The following is a 22,251-nucleotide window of genomic DNA, read 5'->3' as shown; positions in this document are numbered from 1 at the left end:
TGCCAAATAATTTTAATTTCCTTCAAATGGTTCAAAAGATACAGACTGGACACGAAACCTGCTAACGGACGGACATACACCAGATGCAAAACATTATATTATGTCGAAATTAAGGTAGATAAAGACATAAAATCATGTTCCCCAGAATACGTTTTTTTGCAACTTTAAAAGAAATCATCAATACAAGACACAACTATTGAGTTACTGAATACATAATATTTATAATGTTTCATAGTTAGATCAAGTAAAAAAAAAATTCTCACATATCAGTTTTTTTTTCAGTACAATATTGCAATTGCTAATACGAATCAAGCTTTATTTTCTTTAACATGAATATTTATATGTTGATCTCATTATTAATATTGTAATTTATATGTAAGAAAAACACCCTTGATTTGAATTGAAATTTATTCTATTTCACTATGTACATCATTAAAAACAGTTATTTTTTTATGTACATCATTAAAAACAGTTATTTTATTATGTACATCATTAAAAACAGTTATTTTATTATGTACATCATTAAAACAGTTATTGTATTATGTACACCATTTATAACAGTTACAGTGATGTGAGGACTAGTCTCACAGTCTATTAGATGTCACTTTCATGCAGCATTTAAAAGTTTCCTCACATAAATAATTTTTGATATTTTAACTAAATTTGAATCTAGTATCAATATACTGTTGCTAGTGTCGAAAGATTTAAAATAAGAATCAAATTCATGCAGAGATAATGGCAAAATTGTTTATGGAATGGTGTATTTACTGTTAGTATAAGACATAGCATACCATAATAGCTTCTTCATCCCCTACATCAATCACAACACATGTGTTAGATTCTGTATCCATGACAATATAGGCATAGTTGTCCAGGGCAACAGGTATTGGTGTTATCTCCAGCTCTGTAACAGAAACAAATGTCAAACTTTATCTTTATACAAGTGGTGATGGTATTGGTAGTTTTTACTCGGATCACGGCAGTAAGCCACATTTATTTCACCAGAGCACAGTTCAGCCACCACATCGTTTCTGGGCAGGCTGTCAAACAGTTTACCAGTACTAGTTGCCTTCACTTTTGCAAGGAACTGAAACTTCTGTTCATGTCAGAGCAAAGGTACAGTGTGAATGACTGTACATAGAAAGGATTTCATGATCAATCACAACGAAAGTGAACCCCGGGTCGCTTGATTCACAGTCCAACGCTCTACCTATTGAGATAACACAACTGCTTTTTATAAAAGAAAAAAATGTCAAACTTTATCTTTATACAAGCTGGTCAAGTTATTTTCTGTTAGCAAACCCACTGGTTACCTGTATGGTGGTCTTCTGTGAGTGAGTGGGCATTGTCAGGGGCTGCATAATCCATGAATGCTGCTCTCTCATTATAACTTTCATATACATGAATTTAGAAGAGTGAAATGACTAAAGGGTCATACCATTGACCAGTAACACATGTTAAATTGTCTAACAAGCATATACAATTGTCCAAGAAAAGTTGTCATAAATTTTTGACCAATTATAATGCTGGTCTAGTAGGACTTCCAATTAACTAATTGAAACAGGATTCTGTTTATTCTTCAAAATAAGCACTGAAATCCATTACTCTTTTTGGCTGCTATTTAATTCTAGTTTAAAATCATCATAACCATGCGAGTTGGAATATGGATACTTCATTAATGTTGCAAAGAAAATAACTTTCTCAGTGGCACTGTTTCATTATCTTTCATAAAGAAACTGAGTCCACTCATCTGATATCATGTCTTATTAGTTATTTTTAATATCTATTGTGTAGGGATTAGTATGAATAATAAAAGCAATATTTAAATATTCTGTTTGCCATGTTCGTAAATTCAATTTATATGTAAGTTAGAGGCAGCAGTCATCAAGTTATAAACTGTCATCCACCATTTGATATCCAATTATACTGTTTCATTGAGCATAGTTTTGTTGGGGGAAATGTCAAGCATTAACAATTAGATACAGGAATTTAAAACATAAACAATATCAATGATTTTTTTATTAAATAACTTCTTCATAACTATTACCTGTTTCAAAATAAAAAATTAGCTTTGCAATTTTTAAAAAAAAAATTAGAAAATACAAAACTTCCAACTCTTGAGATTAATATGGCATTTTTGTATGTGACCTAATTCCAGACATGCACAGGGGACAAGTTAATTTGTAAAGCATAATTTAATTAATATTGTCAAGCAAATTAATATAAGTAAAGCAGAGATATTTTTAAACACGTCTACCAGAGAATATTAAATGAGTTATTCTTATTGATTGTTTAATAAAATAGAAGTATCAATTAATGAACTTACAAGAGTGCTGGGACGTTTTTGTCTCATCTCCTTGAACATAATATCACAATCTTTGAAAGTTTTTACTTAACACAGATTACAGTTGAAAACAAGAGGGCCATGATGGCCCTGGATTGCTCACCTGACACAACCGCATCCAAGCAATGTCTTAAACAAGCATCATGGCCAAGTTTGATGACAACTGAGTCAAACATGTGACCTCTAGTGTGTTATAAAGATTTTTCCATATTTGGGCAATGTGACCTAATTTTTGACAGAACACGACCCATATTCAAACTTGACCTAGAAATCATCAAAACAACCTTCCTGACCAATTTCCAGGAAATTTGGATCAAAACTGCAGCCACTAGAGTGTTAAAAAGATTTTTCTATTTTTAGCTCCTGTGACCTAGTTTTTGACCGGACATGACAAATCTTAGCACTTGACCCAGAAATCATCAAAACAACCTTCCTGACAAATTTCCAAAATATTTTAATCAAAACTGCAGCCACTAGAGTGTAAACAAGCTTTTTCTATTTTTAGCTCCTGTGACCGAGTTTTTGACCTAAGATGACCCATCGTTGAACTTGACCCAGAAATCATCAAAACAACCGTCCTGACAAATTTCCAGAATATTTGACTCAATACTGCAGCCACTAGAGTGTTTACAAGCTTTTTCTATTTTTAACTCCTGCGACCTAGTTTTTGACCGGAGATAACACATCCTTGAACTTGACCTAGAAATCATCAAAACAACCTTCTTGACAAATTTCCAGAATATTTAGATGAAAACTGCAGCCACTAGAGTGTTAACAGGCTTTTTCTATTTTTAGCTCCTGTGACCTAGTTTTTGACCTGAGATGACCCATCTTCGAACTTGACCTAGAAATCATCAAAACAACCTTCCTGACAAATTTCCAAAATATTTGGATGAAAACTGCAGCCACTAGAGTGTAAACAAGCTTTTTCTATTTTTAGCTCCTGTGACCGAGTTTTTGACCTAAGATGACCCATCGTTGAACTTGACCCAGAAATCATCAAAACAACCGTCCTGACAAATTTCCAGAATATTTGACTCAATACTGCAGCCACTAGAGTGTTTACAAGCTTTTTCTATTTTTAACTCCTGCGACCTAGTTTTTGACCGGAGATAACACATCCTTGAACTTGACCTAGAAATCATCAAAACAACCTTCTTGACAAATTTCCAGAATATTTAGATGAAAACTGCAGCCACTAGAGTGTTAACAGGCTTTTTCTATTTTTAGCTCCTGTGACCTAGTTTTTGACCTGAGATGACCCATCTTCGAACTTGACCTAGAAATCATCAAAACAACCTTCCTGACAAATTTCCAAAATGTTTGGATGAAAACTGCAGCCACTAGAGTGTTAACAAGCTTTTTCTATTTTTAGCTCCTGTGACCTAGTTTTTGACAGGAGATAACCCATCTTCGAACTTGACCTAGATATTGTTAAAACAACCTTCCTGACAAATTTCCAGAATATTTGGATGAAAACTGCAGCCACTAGAGTGTTAACAAGCTTTTTCTACTTTTAGCTCCTGCGACCTAGTTTTTGACCGGAGATGACCCATCTTCGAACTTGACCTAGATATCATCAAAACAACCTTCCTGATAAATTTCCAGAATATTTGGATGAAAACTGCAGCCACTAGAGTGTTAACAAGCTTTTTCTATTTTTAGCTCCTGTGACCTAGTTTTTGACTGAAGATGACCCATCTTCGAACTTGACCTAGAAATCATCAAAACAACTTTCCTGACAAATTTCCAGAATATTTGGATGAAAACTGCAGCCACCAGCAGCCAATTGTATAAACGATGGTTAAAATATACCACGGTAAGTTAATAACCGCGGTATATATTGTGGTTAGGTAACCGCGCGGTTATTCCATTTGTACAAACAAATTAACCACAAGGTAACCTAACCACGCAAAACTGAAAATTTAACCATGGTAATATTACCAATGATGCACCACGATGTGACGTAATTTTCGCGGACAAACTTCAGACATCGTTTTTCTTGTTGAATAGTGCTTTTTTATATGTCTTATGCTTGACTTTGATATAATGAATTAAATTCTTTTGCTGCATTTATTGCTAGATAATGATGAAATGAAACAAGAATGATCTAATTCTAATTTATTTTATCATAAAATGTGAAAAGATACATGTATACTGCGGGAAATTCAAAAACAAAACCAATTAAGCCATAGACTACATTGTAGGCCCACATTTTTTAAATGTAGTCTATAAAATTTAAATATAATATGCTATTAATCTAGATCTACTGAACAAGTTACATAATTATTCAATACATGTATGTCATATATGCAACTGCAGAGATCGTGTGCTCGTTGAACAATAATAATGGCGAAACCTGTCTTCCATACAAAAAGCTGTGATGTAATCAATATTATTGATGTCATCGTGTACACTATGACGTAGAAACTTCATTCAAGTTTACAAGATAGTTTATACGTCATCGACTAATATAAATATAAACAAGAGATCGTGGATATTTTTTTGTTATATTATATTGATTTGTGATTTTGTGTCATAAACGAGTGAATCCGAGGGATATTATTAATCTATACATGTACTGTAGATAGAATAAACTTTTGCAGAGACACTGACAGGTAAGACCTTTCTAAATACATGTACAGTATACAGTATAGATCTTATTTATGCAGTTGTTGAAATGCACTGTGTTCAAGTTGCTTGAAAATAAATGCTATGTTGATGTTTTTTTTAACAATAGCTACTTCGTCTGGTTGTCCTTGCGATTGTATTTTTGCATGTGTGTCATCTATGCAGATGAAAAACCGCGTTTTGTGTATTTAAATCCACAATGATTAAAAAATTTCGTGGTATCAGCGCTTGGTTCCGTCATTGAAGTCTGACAAGTTTTTTAATGCTGTCTGCAGCAAATCAATATCTTTTCTGTAACTCCTCGTCCGTCAAATCAGTCACCTATCTGTCAATTCGTCGGAATTGTGGGGTTGTCTGTGCTTACACGTAAAATGCCCGCCATGTTTGTTTTGGTTACCGTGCAGTTACCAAGCTTCAGTACCTGGGTTAGATTTAACCGTGGTTAAAGCGCGGTTATTGGTTTTGATATTTTTTATACAATCACTTACCGCGAGGTTACCGGGCTGGTTACCGTAACCGTGTGGTAACCGCGCGGTTAAATTGTTTATACAATTGGCTGCAGAGTGTTAACAAGCTTTTTCTATTTTTAGCTCCTGTGACCTAGTTTTTGACCTGAGATGACCCATCTTCGAACTTGACCTAGAAATCATCAGAACAACCTTCCTGACAAATTTCCAGAATATTTGGATGAAAACAGCAGCCACTAGAGTGTTAACAAGCTTTTTCTATTTATAGCTCCTGTGACCTAGTTTTTTAACCCGAGATGACCCATCTTCGAACTTGACCTAGAAATCATCAAAACAACCTTCCTGACAAATTTCCAGAATATTTGGATGAAAACTGCAGCCTCTAGAGTGTTAACAATCTTTTTCTATTTTTAGCTCCTGTGACCTAGTTTTTGACCCGAGATGACCCATCTTCGAACTTGACCTAGATATTATTAAAACAACCTTCCTGACAAATTTCCAGAATATTTGGATGAAAACTGCAGCCTCTAGAGTGTTAACAAGCTTTTTCTATTTTTAGCTCCTGTGACCTAGTTTTTGACCCGAGATAACCCATCTTCGAACTTGATCTGTATTTCATTGAGACAAACATTCTGACAAAGTTTGATGATGATCCAATCAAAACTGTGACTGCTAGACTGTTAACAACCCAATTGTTAGAGTGTTAACAAGCTTTTTCTATTTTTAGCTCCTGTGACCTAGTTTTTGACCTGAGATGACCCATCTTCGAACTTGACCTAGATATCATCAAAACAACCTTCCTGACAAATTTCCAGAATATTTGGATGAAAACTGCAGCCTCTAGAGTGTTAACAAGCTTTTTCTATTTTTAGCTCCTGTGACCTAGTTTTTGACCCGAGATAACCCATCTTCGAACTCGATCTGTATTTCATTGAGACAAACATTCTGACAAAGTTTGATGATGATCCAATCAAAACTGTGACTGCTAGACTGTTAACAACCCAATTGTTGACGACGAACGACGCAAGACGCACGACGACGGACGCCGGACATAGCCCCATCACTATACCTCACCATGACCACTTCGTGGTCAGGTGAGCTAAAAACAGAAGATAAAAATCATGTAAAAAGACATCACTTTTACAACCTGTAAATCTGTCATAATGGCCTATGTCAACTAAATGGTAGGATTACTTTGCAAAACGCTCCTAATTGGACTGTTTTTTTGTTGTTTTTAAAAACATCCTGTTGACTTGAAGGTAAAATATGCATTTATTCCAAGAAATTATTAGAATATCAAACAAGAGGGCCATGATGGCCCTGAAGTCGCTCACCTGTATAAAGGCCCCCCGGAGCGGGCCAGTTTAAACCCCAAGGCTTTTATTTGAACAAACTTGGAATACACCCATTAGAAGATATTTCATGCTAAACATTTAAGGTCTAGCTCGTTGGGTTTTTAAAAGGAAGATTTTTTGAGTTTTTTCTTTACACATATATTTAAAAACAATGACACCCCTGTGGCAGGGCCAGTTTTGACCCCAGGGCTTTTATTTGAACAATCTTTGTAGACACTTACTAGAAGATGTTTCATGCTTAATATCTAAACTCTAGCTATTCGGGTTTTTTCGAAGAAGATTTTTAAGTTTTTGCTATACACATATAAGAAAGATCAATGTCCCCTGGGGCGGGGCCAATTTTGACCCCATGGCTTTTATTTGAACAAACTTGGTAGACATCCATTAGAACATGTTTCATGCTAAATATCTTAGCTCTAGCTCTTTGGGTTCTTTAAAAGAAGATTTTTTTTTAAGTTTTTACTATATTCATATAGGGAAAATTGATGACCCCCTGGGGCGGGGCCAATTTTGACCCCAGGGCTCTTATTTGAACAAACTTAGTAGACATCCATTAGAACATGTTTCATGCTAAATATCTTAGCTCTAGCTCTTTGGGTTCTTTAAAAGAATGTTTTTAAGTTTTTACTATATGCATTTAGGAAAAATCAATGACCCCCTGGGGCGGGCCAACTTTGACCCCTGGGCTTTTATTTGAACAAACTTGGTAGACACCCATTAGAAGATATTTCATGCTAAACATCTTAGCTCTAGCTCTTTGGGTTCTTTAAAAGAAGATTTTTTAAGTTTTTACTATATACATATAGGGAAAATTAATGACCCCCTGGGGCGGGCCAATTTTGACCCCAGGATTTTTATTTTGACAAACTTGGTAGACACTCACTAGAAGATGTTTCATGCCAAATATCTAAGCTCTAGCTCTTTGGGTTTTTTAGAAGAAGATATTTAAAGTTTTTTCTTTTGGTTGCCATGGTAAACCAGAGTTCTGCATGGAATTAAATTCTTTGAACAATTTTCAAAGGTGACCACCAAAGGAACTTTCCTGTGAAGTTTGGATGAAATTGGCTTAGTGGTTAACAAGGAGATGTCATTTAAAGTAAAAGTTTACGGACGCCGGACGGATGGATGACGGCCGGACGCCGGACGAAAAGCGATCACAAAAGCTCAACCTGTCACAAAGTGACAGGTGAGCTAAAAATAATGTAGTGCACCAAAGACTGTCTTGAGTACTTGATATATTTTTGAAAGATGTTTAAAGCTACATTAAATAAAATATGTATTTGAATTTATGGCTTATAAAACTCATTAAGGACACACACAAAAACAGAATGGAGTTGATATGAAACATATTTGATGAACAAAAAGTAGTTATTTCTTTTTTATGAGATTTAATTAATGTAGCTTTGAAGTTTTACTGCATAGTTTAGTCCTGAAAACATGTGTTTTTTCTCCACTCAGACCCCCAAACAAAATTTATCCCATTTTCAGGCTTAAACCAGACAGTAAAACTTAAAATGTTTTTTTTACAAATTATATCAAGTTATTAAGCCAATCTTTGGTGAGATACATTATTTTTTGTTAAAAGCTACAAATTAAAACCTTCTCTAGTTACTATAATGATAAATTCATACTATCAAACATGGTAGGCTCAATGACTGTATGTCCATCTTCATTGTATTTTTCCTTCCCTTTAGCAATATCTTTCCCATGGTAATATCTTCCGAACCGGGTCCTTGTATACAGGAAATACCTGTAATAGAGTTATATGTGATATCAACTATAATTATGTCAAGAGAAAAAAGCATTTGCAGGAGAATTGTGTTCCACATAGTTTTGAAAATTGTAACATCATTGGTAAGGCATGTATTATCTCACCATAGATCTAAAGTTTGAAGTACTGCTTCATTTATCATCTTACTTTTCCTTAAAATATGAAAGGAAAAACAATTATTTCCATCACTGTGAAGTACTGAGCTCATGTAGGTCCATTCTTATCCAACAAATAGCCATATTAGTTAGCTGCATTTAGACCATTAACTCTGGGCTATCATTGAATATCACAATATTGATTTATCAGTGATATTCAACATTTGATTCAATAATGATTCATAATTTACAATATCAATACAATTAAAAAAATCCATTTTGCCTGTCTAGTAAAATTACTTCTTCTTTTCGGAAGAGATTTATATTAACATGATTAAAGTCACTTCTCTTTCTTTTTCTAAGCTAGCTTGAACCCCTAATATAATTTTCAGAGGTCACATACAAAAACAAGGAAAATACCTTCTTAGGTATTTGTGATGTCTTAAACAAACATGCATGATTTATAACACATAGATATATTGTAGATACTTGGCTTCCATGATATACATTGTACCAGTACAAATCTTTCCATCAATGTTATAAGACAGCCTTATCACAAACACATCAACTCTTTACTCTAACCTAGCATCAATAATAATTTTTACACAAGGGACCTCTTTTCCAAGTCTACTCTTACCATGTACTTTATTTCTATGCATTTACAATTCTCAATAAGAAATTGTTTGGACTTATAACTTAGTGATGTGAAAAAGAATGGCATTGCCTGATAGATATACATGTATATTTTCTACAAAAATTCCAAATATTTTGTTTCTCAATGAAGAACTTGAGACATAATCCCACTTTATTCTTATCATTATGTTAACTGTCTATTTAAGCTAACATTTTGAAGTTCTCCTAGTATGTGAGGTATAATCAGGTCTCTCAACAACTGCAAATACCAGAGACCTGTGAATAGTATCACATTTTTGCCATCTTACTTTTGAAAAAAAAGTCATATTGCCATCATGGTTTAAAATAGAAAAAAAAACTTGTATGAAAAATCATAAATGGGTTTATGTATGTTGTAACAAACATTCACATGGATTAAAATTATTAGGCAAATTAGCTTTACCAGTGGTTTTTTTCTTTATATAACTACTACCCTAAAACGGTACCATTCCCAATAGAAAATAGACATTAAAATTCCCAATTTCCAATATTAAATTCCCAAAATGGCTGTTCAAAATGCCCACAAGGCCAAGTGATTTTTCTAAAATCATTTAAATCCAACATATTCAAATAAATGATCACCACTCAATAGTTCTATCTTGACAGTAAAAGCTGTTAGCTATCTTTATTCATGATGTCTAATCTCATTTGTAGCTGAAAAAATGCATTAAAAAAAATTCCCAATTTTAGTCAAAATAACGCATTTTTTCCCAATCAGTCTGGTACTGGCACCATTCCCAAAGTAGAGAAAAAAAAACGCTGTTTACCAATGAAGATTAACCCTTGACCTGCAAGTGGAAATAAACTGAACACATGCAATCTGACAGTACCGAGCAACATTAGCCTGCACATCAGTTCTGGCCATCTGATCATGGTTTGCACTGTTCACTACTTAATCAGTACAGACTTTGAAAATTTCCCAAAATATGATGAATGGTTTTGTTCAGATTAAAAGACGGTCCCCCGTAAGTTCTTTTAAACTATTGTGCGTGGTTATGGTGAGTCAAAATATTTTGACATGCCAAATTTAGATTCTGAGATTTAGATTTTAGATTTTGTTCTGGGTCAGAATCACCCTTGTACATCAAAACCAGAAACAGACATTTCTGTAGTGAAACATGGATTTAAGTGAAAATTTGAAAATGGCAGCAAATGAAAACTAAGAACTTGTTCAACAAGTCATGTGAAGTCAGTGGTAATCATGGTATGATATGAATTGGTTTCCAATCAGAATCAATATTTTAATAATATTTTCATAAAAAAAATGGAATTTATGCAGAAATGGATAACAGGACTCATCCTAGAGGGATGTTTTAGAAAGCAGTGACTTCTATGCCAAAATTAGGGAAAATGGAGACCACCCTATGTGTACACTGAGTTCAACATCTGTGGCTGTACATCGTACAACTTTATATTTATGACATTTAATACATTACAAACAGTTTGTTAGTAAATATTATTATTAATTATCTATTCAAAAAAATAAGCTAATATGAAACAGGCTTAGAAATTGCATTGATAATCTTATCCTCTAAGATTACTGAGCTGATTGAACAGCTACAACAAAGTGAGTTTGGCTTTTCTGAAAAGAGTGAACCATATAGTCAAGAGTTTGATGCTTAGACCATCAGCTTTATGAAAATTGTTCACCAACATGTACTGTAGGGCATCTTAGTGCATTTAAGCTGAATATAATAATTATTGCAAAAAATAGCATCCCTCTGCACTTCAACTGACTTTAAACTAGATTTTGCTGTTCGTGAAATGTGCATAAAACTTTGCAATAGATTTTACTTGGTCTTCAGAAATTTAGCACATTCAAGGAAAATATTTTTAATGTTATCATTTTCATTTCTGTTTATAGTAGCTCTGAAAACATAGACATGGAAGTGTAATTGCAAATTGTTTATCATTTTACATTGTGAGCTTTGTCGTTTTACGAAATTTGGTCTCTTTTCACTTTGGACCCACTTACGTTAAAACAAACATGGCTGACAATGCGGAATCACCTTAAGACAGTTCAAAGCATTCTCAAAATCCTGGTGCAAACTTCACCATAGAAAAGGAACTTTTTCTGTTGTACATAGAGAATAAGTATTGCCTATACACAAAATTAGGGGTGTTACGGTTAGAAAAAATGCTAACCATTTAAACAGCCACATAATAAACATGTTAATGTTTAATGTTTAACCAACTGTACTAATAAAATCCTTAGATTTACAACATTAACTTTGTTTCTTTAGGACAAGATATCATGCAACTTTGTTCATATTTTGTTGTTATCAAAATGTTTACAATACATATCCTAGTATAAAGTAACTATTTTCCGCTAGGGTCTTACGGCATTCCATCAAATCAGAAAAAATATATTGCTGAGTACAACTAAAATACAAACAATTGTCATATCTTGTCATATAAAACTAAGGTAATATTTAGAATCAATTTTAAACTTTACCGCCCCTTAGTCAAAATCTATCCTCGGTTACAGGTTATTGAATTTTCTAACTGGTTTTTAGCTAAAAATCCACTGTACCCACAGGGATCACGCTAGACCTAAAATTTAGGGAGAAGTGACTTCTCCCTCAAGTGAAAATAGGGAGAAGTTTTTAGGGACAAGGAGAACTGCATACAAACTGTATTTTTTTTTAAGTGTTGATGTTACCTCTCTGGCGTGGGTTCGATCCCCGGGAGATGCTTTGGTAGTTTAGCGCGGAGGAAGGTAGTCTAGTACTGGTGTAACTCTCCAGGAACGATGGTTAGAAAACTACCCGCCTATATGAATGAAATACTGTTGGGAAAAGGCGTAAAATCAAACAAACAAACAAACAAACAAAGTGTTGATGTTCCATTTCATACTAAGTTTTAAGATTGATTAACATCATGTGGAGTACATAACACTTTATAAAGTAACTCATAACAATAAACAGCAAAATTACAAATGTGGCAGTCTTTTTTTTTCTTCTATATCATCTTTATTATAGGTTTTGTGTAGCTTGTTTTGATTTTAATGCTGCAGCCATGTGATGTTGTGCTGAAATAAAAAAATAAAAAATTTAGTAAGTCACTAGTAGGCCCCTATACATGATTTTCATCATTATCCCCAGAAATATTCATAGGGAGTGCCAAGTCAAAGTTCATATAAACTTAATAAGTTTTATGTGGATGTTTCTTATATTCTATTTATTTATTTTTATTTTTTTTAAGAAAAGGTAACGTGTGAACAGTTGATATTTTTTTTCTTCGACAGACTTTTTCTGCATAATGCATTAGATCTATCGGTGATACTATTTCAGTATTTTCACCGCCACCATTAACCAGCAAATGACATCAGTGTCTTATTGTTTGCTTACTTGTAAACTTTCTAAAAAAAGTTCTTTTAAAGAATAATAATCAAGGCATAAATCATCACGAGACCCATTTACCAAATTGCTGAGACAATTGTAAACATCGAAACATGTACATCCAATTCCAATTTCAAATTTTACATGTGACCAACACTCTTGGCGACACGCTTTGGTAAAGTGAAAATGTGTGAATAAGATCACTAAACTTACCGACTAATTAATGCAATAAGTATGCCCCCAATTTGTTCTAATTGACATGATTCGCCGCTAATCTGTTTATTTGTTGTTTATTGATAAAAAGTCGGCATTTGACAAAACCATTCAATTCCAACACTCGCTAAATTGTCTCGCTGCGTTTCAGTGGCTTTCAGATTTTACCGACCAATGAAAATGCGTTTAACAAATTGTTTTGAAATAGGAGGAGCGTAGACGATTACCGAGCTGCTTGACACTTCAAAATTTATTGCAAGCGTTTATTGAAAATTAGGGCGACTTTGTTTTCGCCTTTCTAAGCAATCCGGGCGAAATGGAGAGAAAAGGCGACTTTGTCGCCCAAGTCGGCTAGAAACGTGATCCCTGACCCATCATTAAAAAGCAAAATACCATATCTCAATGTGTATCTTGTACAATTAGGCTTTTTATTAGCTTAGTGACCAGGTAACATTAAATATCAACTATTATTCCTATGAAAATAATTTTACATAAAAATATATGTGCTCTATCAAGAGATTGGCATTTTATTAAATATTAACATCTAAAATTAAAGGAATAAAGAACTAAATCGGTCAGATTTCTTTATGTCGGAACTACCTTATCCGAAAACCTGATTTGTCCAAAATATAGGCAGTTATATTAATATTCGTTACAAGACAAATATACCGAAAGTTAGACTGATATCCCATGTTAATATAAATGAAATGGATTACCCTATTGCAAATAAACAGCTTCCTGCCTTTGGCATGGTGTACTTTGAGCGAAAAATACTTTTACAGCATAATTTTAGTTTTGTTCAAAGGGGTGTAGTACCGTATGGTACTGGTTACGGGAGTTGACGGAAGTTAACGGAAGGTTCCGGACAAACCGGAACTAGTGTGTTAGGCTGACAGTTAGGCGCCATATTTGTGTATTAAATATAACCAGAAACGGCAGAAGAATTAGGCAATTCCTAGCTTGGCTACGATCCAGACGTGGAAGGTAAGTCGATTGTTTGTATTGTCAATCCCTTTATAATCAATCGCGACAGTTCTATATTGGTGGCAGCGGTAATTTTTACGAATTCCGTTCCGAAAGATAGACGCTACCAAAGGTCCATAATTTTACCGATTGTGTACGAATTTGCCCTCAAATTCTGCACTCATAGAACGGAGTCTACCTGAATTCTTGGTTTTGTTCATAGTGGGCCACTCTGCTTGAACGATTTAAACCAGAATTTCTACGTAAATAATCGTAGTTAAGCGGGAATTTGCCAGCAAATCCCGCTTAGGTTAGACGTTGCCTGGAAGGACCAAATTCTTTGGAATTTGTTTATTTTTCGGATTTCCTTTTCGTTCTGCTGCCACTGGTACAGTAACTGTTATATTTTGATAAACTCCATTTAGCCCTTTTGCCATATAAAGGGGGAGAAGATAGATACTGAGATTTATTTAGTTAAAACACATTTTAACTTGAATATTTCTCGGTATCTTTCGTTGTTATGGAGAACATCAATATAAAGGGAAAGTTCGAGATATTTTCTCAGGAAGCAGAGGTTGTGCAACCACCCTTGGTTGCCATTAACTTTGCGTCTGAGGAAAGGCTACAGGCAATACCTAATGTGGGTGCAAGCCTAGCCAAGGCGCTCATTGCAGTGAGGGAGAGCTCTGGTATTATAACCAGGGAGATTTTAGAGGCTGTCTGTCGTCGCAAGTTCTCCCCTGAGATACTTGCTATGATAGACTTTAGACAGAATATGTCTCTGTCAGCTGCGAATACTGACAAGCTAGGCCAATCTAGCTTGGAGGTAGACACAGACGAGGACGAGGAGGAAGATATTCAGCCAAGTGCACATGATTGGTTGGAAATGGTGAAGGTGGTGAAAGCGGCAACCAATGTTCTGGCCGCTCACAAGCAGCAACAACGGTCATCTGTTTGCACCCTTGCAACAGATGACAAGGTTTTTCCACATAAAAATCTGAAGTTGATGACTCCTGCGGATTTTACTGCCAAAAAGTCAAAATCCACACACCCCCCTACCTTACCACTTCCAGACTATACCACCCCTAAACGTACCATACGTTTTGACCAGGTAGTGGATAGTGATTGCAGTGATGACTCTATGTTTGCCAGGGCACCATCTGCCCATAGGCGTTCTAGGGTTAGTAACTGGATATCTGCCTTTCCCGAACACTTATCATATGATGGTAAGAGTACTTGGGAATCGTTCTTTTTAAAGTTCACTCGCTATGTCCAACAAGGCGAGTGGACTGATGAAGAACAAGTTAGCTGCCTTGTCTGCTGTTTAGATGGTAAAGCGCTCGAGTATTATGCGCTTGTCTGTGAACAAGAAGGTCAGCTTACATACAAGAGGCTGGTTAGCAAGTTGGCTGCCCGATTTGGCCAACATGAGTTACCAGCTGCTGCACAGGTAAGTTTTCAGAATGCAGCACAAGAGACAACCGAGTCCCTAGATGAGTGGGCTGACCGAGTGCTCACTCTAGGTTATAGAGCTTTTAAGAAGCTGCCAGAGGAGTTTGTCACTGTCCAAACAGTGAACAGATTCTGTCAGGGTATGGTTGACAAAGAGGCCGGTCACCATGTTTGCATGCAGCAACCAAAGTCTGTGCATGCAGCCATACAAATGGTACGCCAGTACCAACAGGTGTATGCAGCCATGTATGGTGACAGGAAGGAACCGGAAAAGGTTTTTGCTGTTGCATCCCAGCCATCACGGGAGCAGCAGGCAGAGCCTATGTCAACCAATGATTTAAGCAAAGCCTTAAATGACCTGGAGCAAAGACTGACAAAAACCTTTTTGTCAGAATTGTCCCAACCCCGCAGATCAACCGGATGCTACAATTGTGGCGAAATAGGGCATTTCAAAAGTAATTGCCCTAAGCTTAACGACAACCATAAGTCGTTAAACTAGAATGGGACGGTGAAAAAGTAGGTCGTTTCCCGTCCCTGTCTGCAGACAAGACCTGCAAAATTAAAAAATCCCGGTTGGCTGCCAATTTCAGCCAAGTAAGCACGGGGGGAGTCGAACCAGACCCTATTGTTGTCTGTCAGGTCAATTCCTCTTCCCAGTTTACCATGGGGGTCCAAGTAGGGGATGTCCAAGTAACAGCAGTGGTAGATACTGCTGCCCAGGTGACCATCATTTCTGATAAGGTTTACAATTCCCTGAAGCACAAGCCCCCCAAGATAAGGGATGTCAAGCTGCAAACGGCTGGCAGGGAATTGTCTATGGCAGCCTTTGTAGCCGGTCCGGTTAAGTTGAAGGTTGGTCACCAGTGGTACCAGGTCAACATGTTTGTTGCCCCCATTGAGCAACAAATGCTGTTGGGCTTTGATTTGCTTCGTGACCCTGGCAAATCTGTGCTAGACATGAGCAAGGCAGAGCTTTACTTTGATGGTATGCGCATCTCCCTAGATGTCCATTCATCAGATAGTCCCTTGGTATCCAAGGTCACGGTGTCTAAGAGACAGGTTATCCCTCCACACTCTGTGGCGAGAGTCCAATGCAAGTTACACTCTCCCCTGCATAGCTATATCGTGGAACCAGTGAACCAGAAGAAATTTCTGGTTCCCCGAGTGTTACATGAAGGCACTAACACCCCTGTGTTGTGTCTTGTTAATCCATCAGATAGCTACCGCCTTGTCAGGAGGGGAACAGAGATAGGGAGGGCATTTGCCATCAGTGAAGTTGTCAGAAATGAGTGTGATGTTGAAACATCTTTGCCCAGCAAAGTGTTTGAAACATCAGGTGCGGTTGGTCCAATACCACCACACCTGCAGGAGGTCTATGACACCTCTTGTGGCAGCCTTGATGAAGGTCAACGGATTCAATTAGCGCAATTGCTGATTGAGTTCCAAGATGTCTTCATCAATGGTGAACTTGACCTTGGTGACTTCACTGATAAGGAACGTGATATAGATACCAAGGAGGCAAAGCTTGTGAAGCAAGGTATGAGGCGAAAGCCAACATGCTTTGCAGGGGAAGAAGAGGCCCAGCCTCAGGGAATGCCGAAGGCTGGGGGTGTACAAGATGCCACATCCAAATGGGCATCTGCTCCAGTTTTGATAAGAAAACATGACGGCTCTGTGCGTTATTGCATAGACTATAGGATGTTGAATAAGGTTACAGTCAAAGACGTGTATCCTTTGCCTTTAGTCGATGATTGCATGGACACATTTGCTGGCAGTGTTTGGTTTTCAAAATTGGATGCCAACTCCGCATTCTTCCAGTTGAACATCAGAGAAGGCTTTGGTTTGTGTGGTGCCCCAGCCACATTTGCCAGAGCAATGGACTTAGTCCTGAGAGGTTTGACATGGAAGACAGTCCTGGCATTTCTCGATGATATCATCGTGCTTGGACGCAATTTTGAGGACCATCTCTCAAACTTGCGGGAGGCTCTTTCGAGATTTCGGAGGCATAAGCTAAAGCTTAAGCCGAAGGAATTTATCTTCTTCCAACAAGAAGTAGAGTTTTTAGGCCGTAAAGTCGGCAAAGACAGCATTGCTATGACAGAACATGACATAGCAGTGGTGAAGGATTGGCCTGTTCCAAACAGTGCCAAGCAGGTAGAGAGGTTTATGGGGTTGGTTAACTATCATAGAGTGTTTGTTAAGGACTTCTCTAGGGTAGCAGCCCCATTGTACGCCGTCACAGGCAAAGCCAACTTTGTCTGGGGCGAAGAACAAGCAGAGTCATTCAGGACTTTGAAGTGCTTGTTGACGCAACCTCCGGTGTTAGCGTTGCCAAATCAACAGGACGAATTTATCTTGGAAACGGTCGCTTCAAATGATTCGATTGGAGCAGAGCTCTTGCAGGTGCAAGAGGGCCAAGAGAAAGTTGTTGCATTTGGTAGCTGTGCTCTTACCAAGGAGCAACAGGGTTTTTGCATGACCAGGAAAGAGCTGCTAGCAGTAGTTCGGTTCACCAAACAGTTCCGACACTACTTGCTAGGAAGACCATTTGTGGTCAGGACTGACCATTCAAGTCTGAGGTGGTTGATGAATTTCAGGGAGCCACAAGGGCAACTGGGGAGATGGCTGGAAGAGCTGTCCCAGTTTAACATGGTGTTGAGACATCGTGTGAGTCGCGAGCATTCCAATGCTGACGCAATGTCAAAAATACCACTGCAAAGTGGGACATGCCGAGGTGGAATTGCTGGTGCGCGGCTGGATCAGTTGCCTTGTGGTGGATGTGAAGATTGTAAAAAGGCCCATACCAATTGGGTCAAGTTCTTCACAGATGTAGATGAGGTGGTACCGTTGGTAACCAAACCAGTGGAGTCTTCGGATTCCGGTTTAGGTGGCCAGCAGGGTACCAGGGTTTCTGTCATCTACGGGATTGATTTTCATGAAAACCAATCAGATGCAGATGGCCAGCCGGTCCTTGCCAATAAGGTCGGTGAGCGTGGTCAACAGTCCCTCTCTGAAGGCCAAATCTTCAGTGGAGGGGAAGAGAAGGTAAGTATAGGTTGCGTTAGAGACCGAACATCTGATATCAGGGCCATTCCTGATAATGTAGATGTTCCGTTGCTGGCACAGATTTTAGAGGATATTCCATGTGGCCAGCAAGGATCTCGGTGCCCAGTGCCGGGATGTTTTGAGGATCTTACCCAGAGACATGCTATGGAGGCCCACCTCCCTGGCATATTCCAAATGTGTTTGACAGGTGAAAGCATTACGAACAGAAGGATTGGTGCTTTGAAGTTGGTGATCAGGTGGTTATTGGGGTCTAATAGCACTTTGTATTGAATGAAGTTGGTAACTACCCTGCATTCCTGGTTGGAATGGAGCTTGTGGAGGAGGTTGGTAGCTTGGCTGTGATGCTGAATGATAACCTGGTTGGTTTGAACTAACAGCAGTAGTTTGCGACAGTTCTATAGGGGCATAACTCTTACAAACGGTCCTACTAAACACTGCTAAGGACTGCTAAGGACCGCTAAGAACTGCTAAGGAGCCACAAAGGACTACTAGGGAGGCACAAAGGACCTTAAAATACCTCCTAGGGCATTCTTATAATACATGGTAGTATGTTTAGTGAAAAAAAAATTATAAGTTTAAGAAAAAATATTATTTTGGTGAAAAATTTATGAGTTGCTGGACCGCTAAGGACTGCTCAGATACACAAAAGACTGCTAGGGAGGCACAAAGGACCTTAAATACCTACTAGGGCATTCTTCTAATACAAGGTAGAATGTTTAGTGACAAAAAAAATGTATTATTTTAAGAAAAATATCATTTTAGTGGTAAAATTTATGTTTTTGAAGAGTTGCCGGACCGCTAAGGACTGCTCAGGTGCACTAACAACTGCGAGGGAGGCACAAAGGACCTTAAAATCCCTCCTAGAACATTCTTATAATATATGGTAGTAAGTTAATAGACAAAAATGTATTATTGTAAGAAAAAATATAATTTTTGTGATAGAATTTATGCTTTCGGTGAGTTTATGAGTTGCTGGACCGCTAAGGACTGCTCAGTTACACAAAAGACTGCTAGGGAGGCACAAAGGACCTTAAAATACCTCCTAGGGCATTCTTATAATACAAGGTAGTATTTTTAGTGACAAAAAAATTATCATTTTAAGAAAAAAATATCATTTTAGTGGTAAAATTTATGTTTTGAAGAGTTGCCGGACCGCTAAGGACTGCTCAGGTGCACTAAAAGCTGTTAGGGAGGCACAAAGGACCTTAAAATCCCTCCTAGAACATTCTTATAATATTATGGTAGTAAGTTAATAAGCAAAAATGTATTATTGTTAGATAAAATATAATTTTTGTGATAGAATTGAAAAACATTTATGCTTTTGATGAGTTGCAGGACCGCTAAGGACTGCTCAGGTGTGCAAAGGACTGCTAGGGAGGCACAAAAGACCTTAAAATATTTCCTAGGGAGGCACAAAGTGCCTTAAAATACCTGTGAGGGCATTCCTATAATACATGGTAGTATGTTTAGTGACAAAAAATGTATAATTTTAAGAAAAATATAATTTTGGTGATAGAATTTATGCTTTCGATGAGTTGCCGGACCCATAAGGACTGCTCAGGTGTGCAAAGGACTGCTACCTGTGAGGGCATTCCTATAATACATGGTAGTATGTTTAGTGACAAAAAATGTATAATTTTAAGAAAAAATATAATTTTAATGATAAAATTTATGTTTTTGAGGAGTTGCCACACCGCTAAGGACTGCTCAGGTACACTAACAACTGCTAGGGAGGCACAAAGGACCTAAAAATCCCCCTAGAACATTCTTATAATATATTGTAGAAAGTTAATAGACAAAATGTATTATTGTAAGAAAAACTATAATTTTTGTGATAGAATTTATGCTTTCGATGAGTTGCAGGACCGCTAAGGACTGCTCAGGTGTGCAAAGGACTGCTAGGGAGGCACAAAAGACCTTAAAATATTTCCTAGGGAGGCACAAAGGACTAAGTCATTCTCATAATACATGGTTGTATGTTTAATGAAAAAAAAGTATAATTTTAAGAAAAAATATAATTTTGGTGATAGAATTATGATTTATGATTTTAAACACATACCAAAACATCTATATATTATATGTTATTTTGGTTTTGGAGTGATATATGTGGATATATTACCTGTCAAGATTTTATATCACCCGAGCCGTTAGGCGAGGGTGATATTTTATCTTGGCAGGTAATATATCCACATATATCACTCCAAAACCAAAATAATAATTTTATTACCCTTCCCGTGCCGAGTTAAGACGATTTTAAAATAAATCATTGCTACTTCAAATGAAACGTCGAAATAAGATTCCCTTTAGGATACCCCTTCAACATAACATGACGTCACATAAATACATGACGTATTTTCTTTTGAACATAACGGACGTAAACAAGAGAAAAGGAGTAGTGTGCTGAACGCACTTTTTTGAATTAATATCAAGCTTTCACAAGGTCATATTTGTTTTAAATACTGATGAGAATATGTATCATTATTCTATTTTGGTAAATACTTATCATTTGAAAGTTAAAAAGTGCTTGTAAATCGGAATTTGTATCGCGTAAAATCTAACCGTACGCGCATCGCACGGCGCATGTTGTTTACAACGTGGGGTACCCATCGGGGAAATTTAATGTGTATATTACCCGTCTGGCTAGGTAATATCAATTTCTTTCGGGTGATCAATATCCAATCAAAAAGGCGGAAAAAATTTGGAAGGGTAATAAATGTTTTCCGCCTTTTTGATTGGATATTGATCACCCGAAAGAAATTGATATAACCGAGCCAGACGGGTAATATACACACTAAATTTCCCCGTTGGGTACCCAACGTTGTAAACAACATGCGCTGAGGTGATGCGCGTACGGTTCGATTTTACGCAGTGTAAATTCCGATTTACATGCACTTTTTAACTGTCAAATGATAAATATTTACCAAAGAAGAGTAATGATACATATTCCCATCAGTATTGAAAACAAATATGACCATGTGAAAGCTTAATATTATTACAATAACGTGTGTTCAATACACTACTCCTTTTCTCTTGTTTACATTCGTTAGGTACTGGAAAAATACGTCATGTATTTATGTGACGTCATGTTGTGATGAAGAGGTACCCTAAAGGGAATCTTATTTCGACGTTTCATTTGAAACGGCAATGATTTTTTTTTAAAAAATCCTCTAAACTCGGCAGAGGAAGGGTAATAAAATTATTATTTTGGTTTTGGAGTGATATATGTGGATATATTACCTGCCAAGATAAAATATCACCCGAGCCGTTATTATTATTACAAAATAAATGCAAGTACACATATTTATGTTTAAGCATACATAATGGCTTTGCGACCAGTATGGATCCAGACCAGCCTGCGCATCCGCGCAGTCTGATCAGGATCCATGCTGTTAGCTTACAAACCCTATTACAAGTAGAGAAATTGATAGCGAACAGCATGGATCCTGATCAGACTGCGCGGATGTGCAGGCTGGTCTGGATCCATGCTGGTCACAAACGCACTATGTTGGTTTTGTCGTGACGCGGCTCATATAAATTTAATACTGATGATAGGGACGGATGTTACAGACAACTGTTACATAATTGCCGGAGAAAATGGCAATTTTTGTAACATTTTCATAGTTAGACTATCAATAAGCACCAGTAACATGGTAAATTTATTTATTTGATCATTTATTACATCTGATTTCCTTTGAACTTAAAATTGTTCTTCTTCAATTCTTCATAATATAATTTCATTCACTACAGTGATATTCTTTATACATTTGATTACCACTTAACATAAGAGCATTTACTTAAAGACCTAGTCAATTTTCACATCCTATGCAGTCCTGTTACTCATCCAAAACATAATAATCAACACCAAAATACATAAAAAAAGA

General features: G+C 36.8%; 1 protein-coding gene across 1 annotated transcript in view; it reads right to left on the bottom strand.

Annotated features, from left to right (window-relative positions):
• Positions 1-13,697, bottom strand: part of LOC132744748 (probable hydrolase PNKD) — a 29,477-nt gene extending 15,780 nt beyond the window's left edge. Inside the window, exons 1-3 of the mRNA XM_060733528.1 lie at positions 13,606-13,697; positions 8,429-8,547; positions 792-904 (exon numbers count right to left, since the gene is read on the bottom strand). Coding sequence (XP_060589511.1) covers positions 792-904; positions 8,429-8,547; positions 13,606-13,640 — 267 coding nt within the window. The 5' untranslated portion in view covers positions 13,641-13,697. The remainder of the gene's footprint in view (positions 1-791; positions 905-8,428; positions 8,548-13,605) is intronic.
• Positions 13,698-22,251: the final 8,554 nt, after the last annotated feature.

Source organism: Ruditapes philippinarum, unplaced genomic scaffold, assembly GCF_026571515.1.
Source record: "Ruditapes philippinarum isolate M1 unplaced genomic scaffold, ASM2657151v2 ctg2130_1_1_1_1, whole genome shotgun sequence".
Classification (NCBI taxonomy): domain Eukaryota; kingdom Metazoa; phylum Mollusca; class Bivalvia; order Venerida; family Veneridae; genus Ruditapes; species Ruditapes philippinarum.
This window is presented reverse-complemented; position numbering and strand designations above follow the sequence as displayed.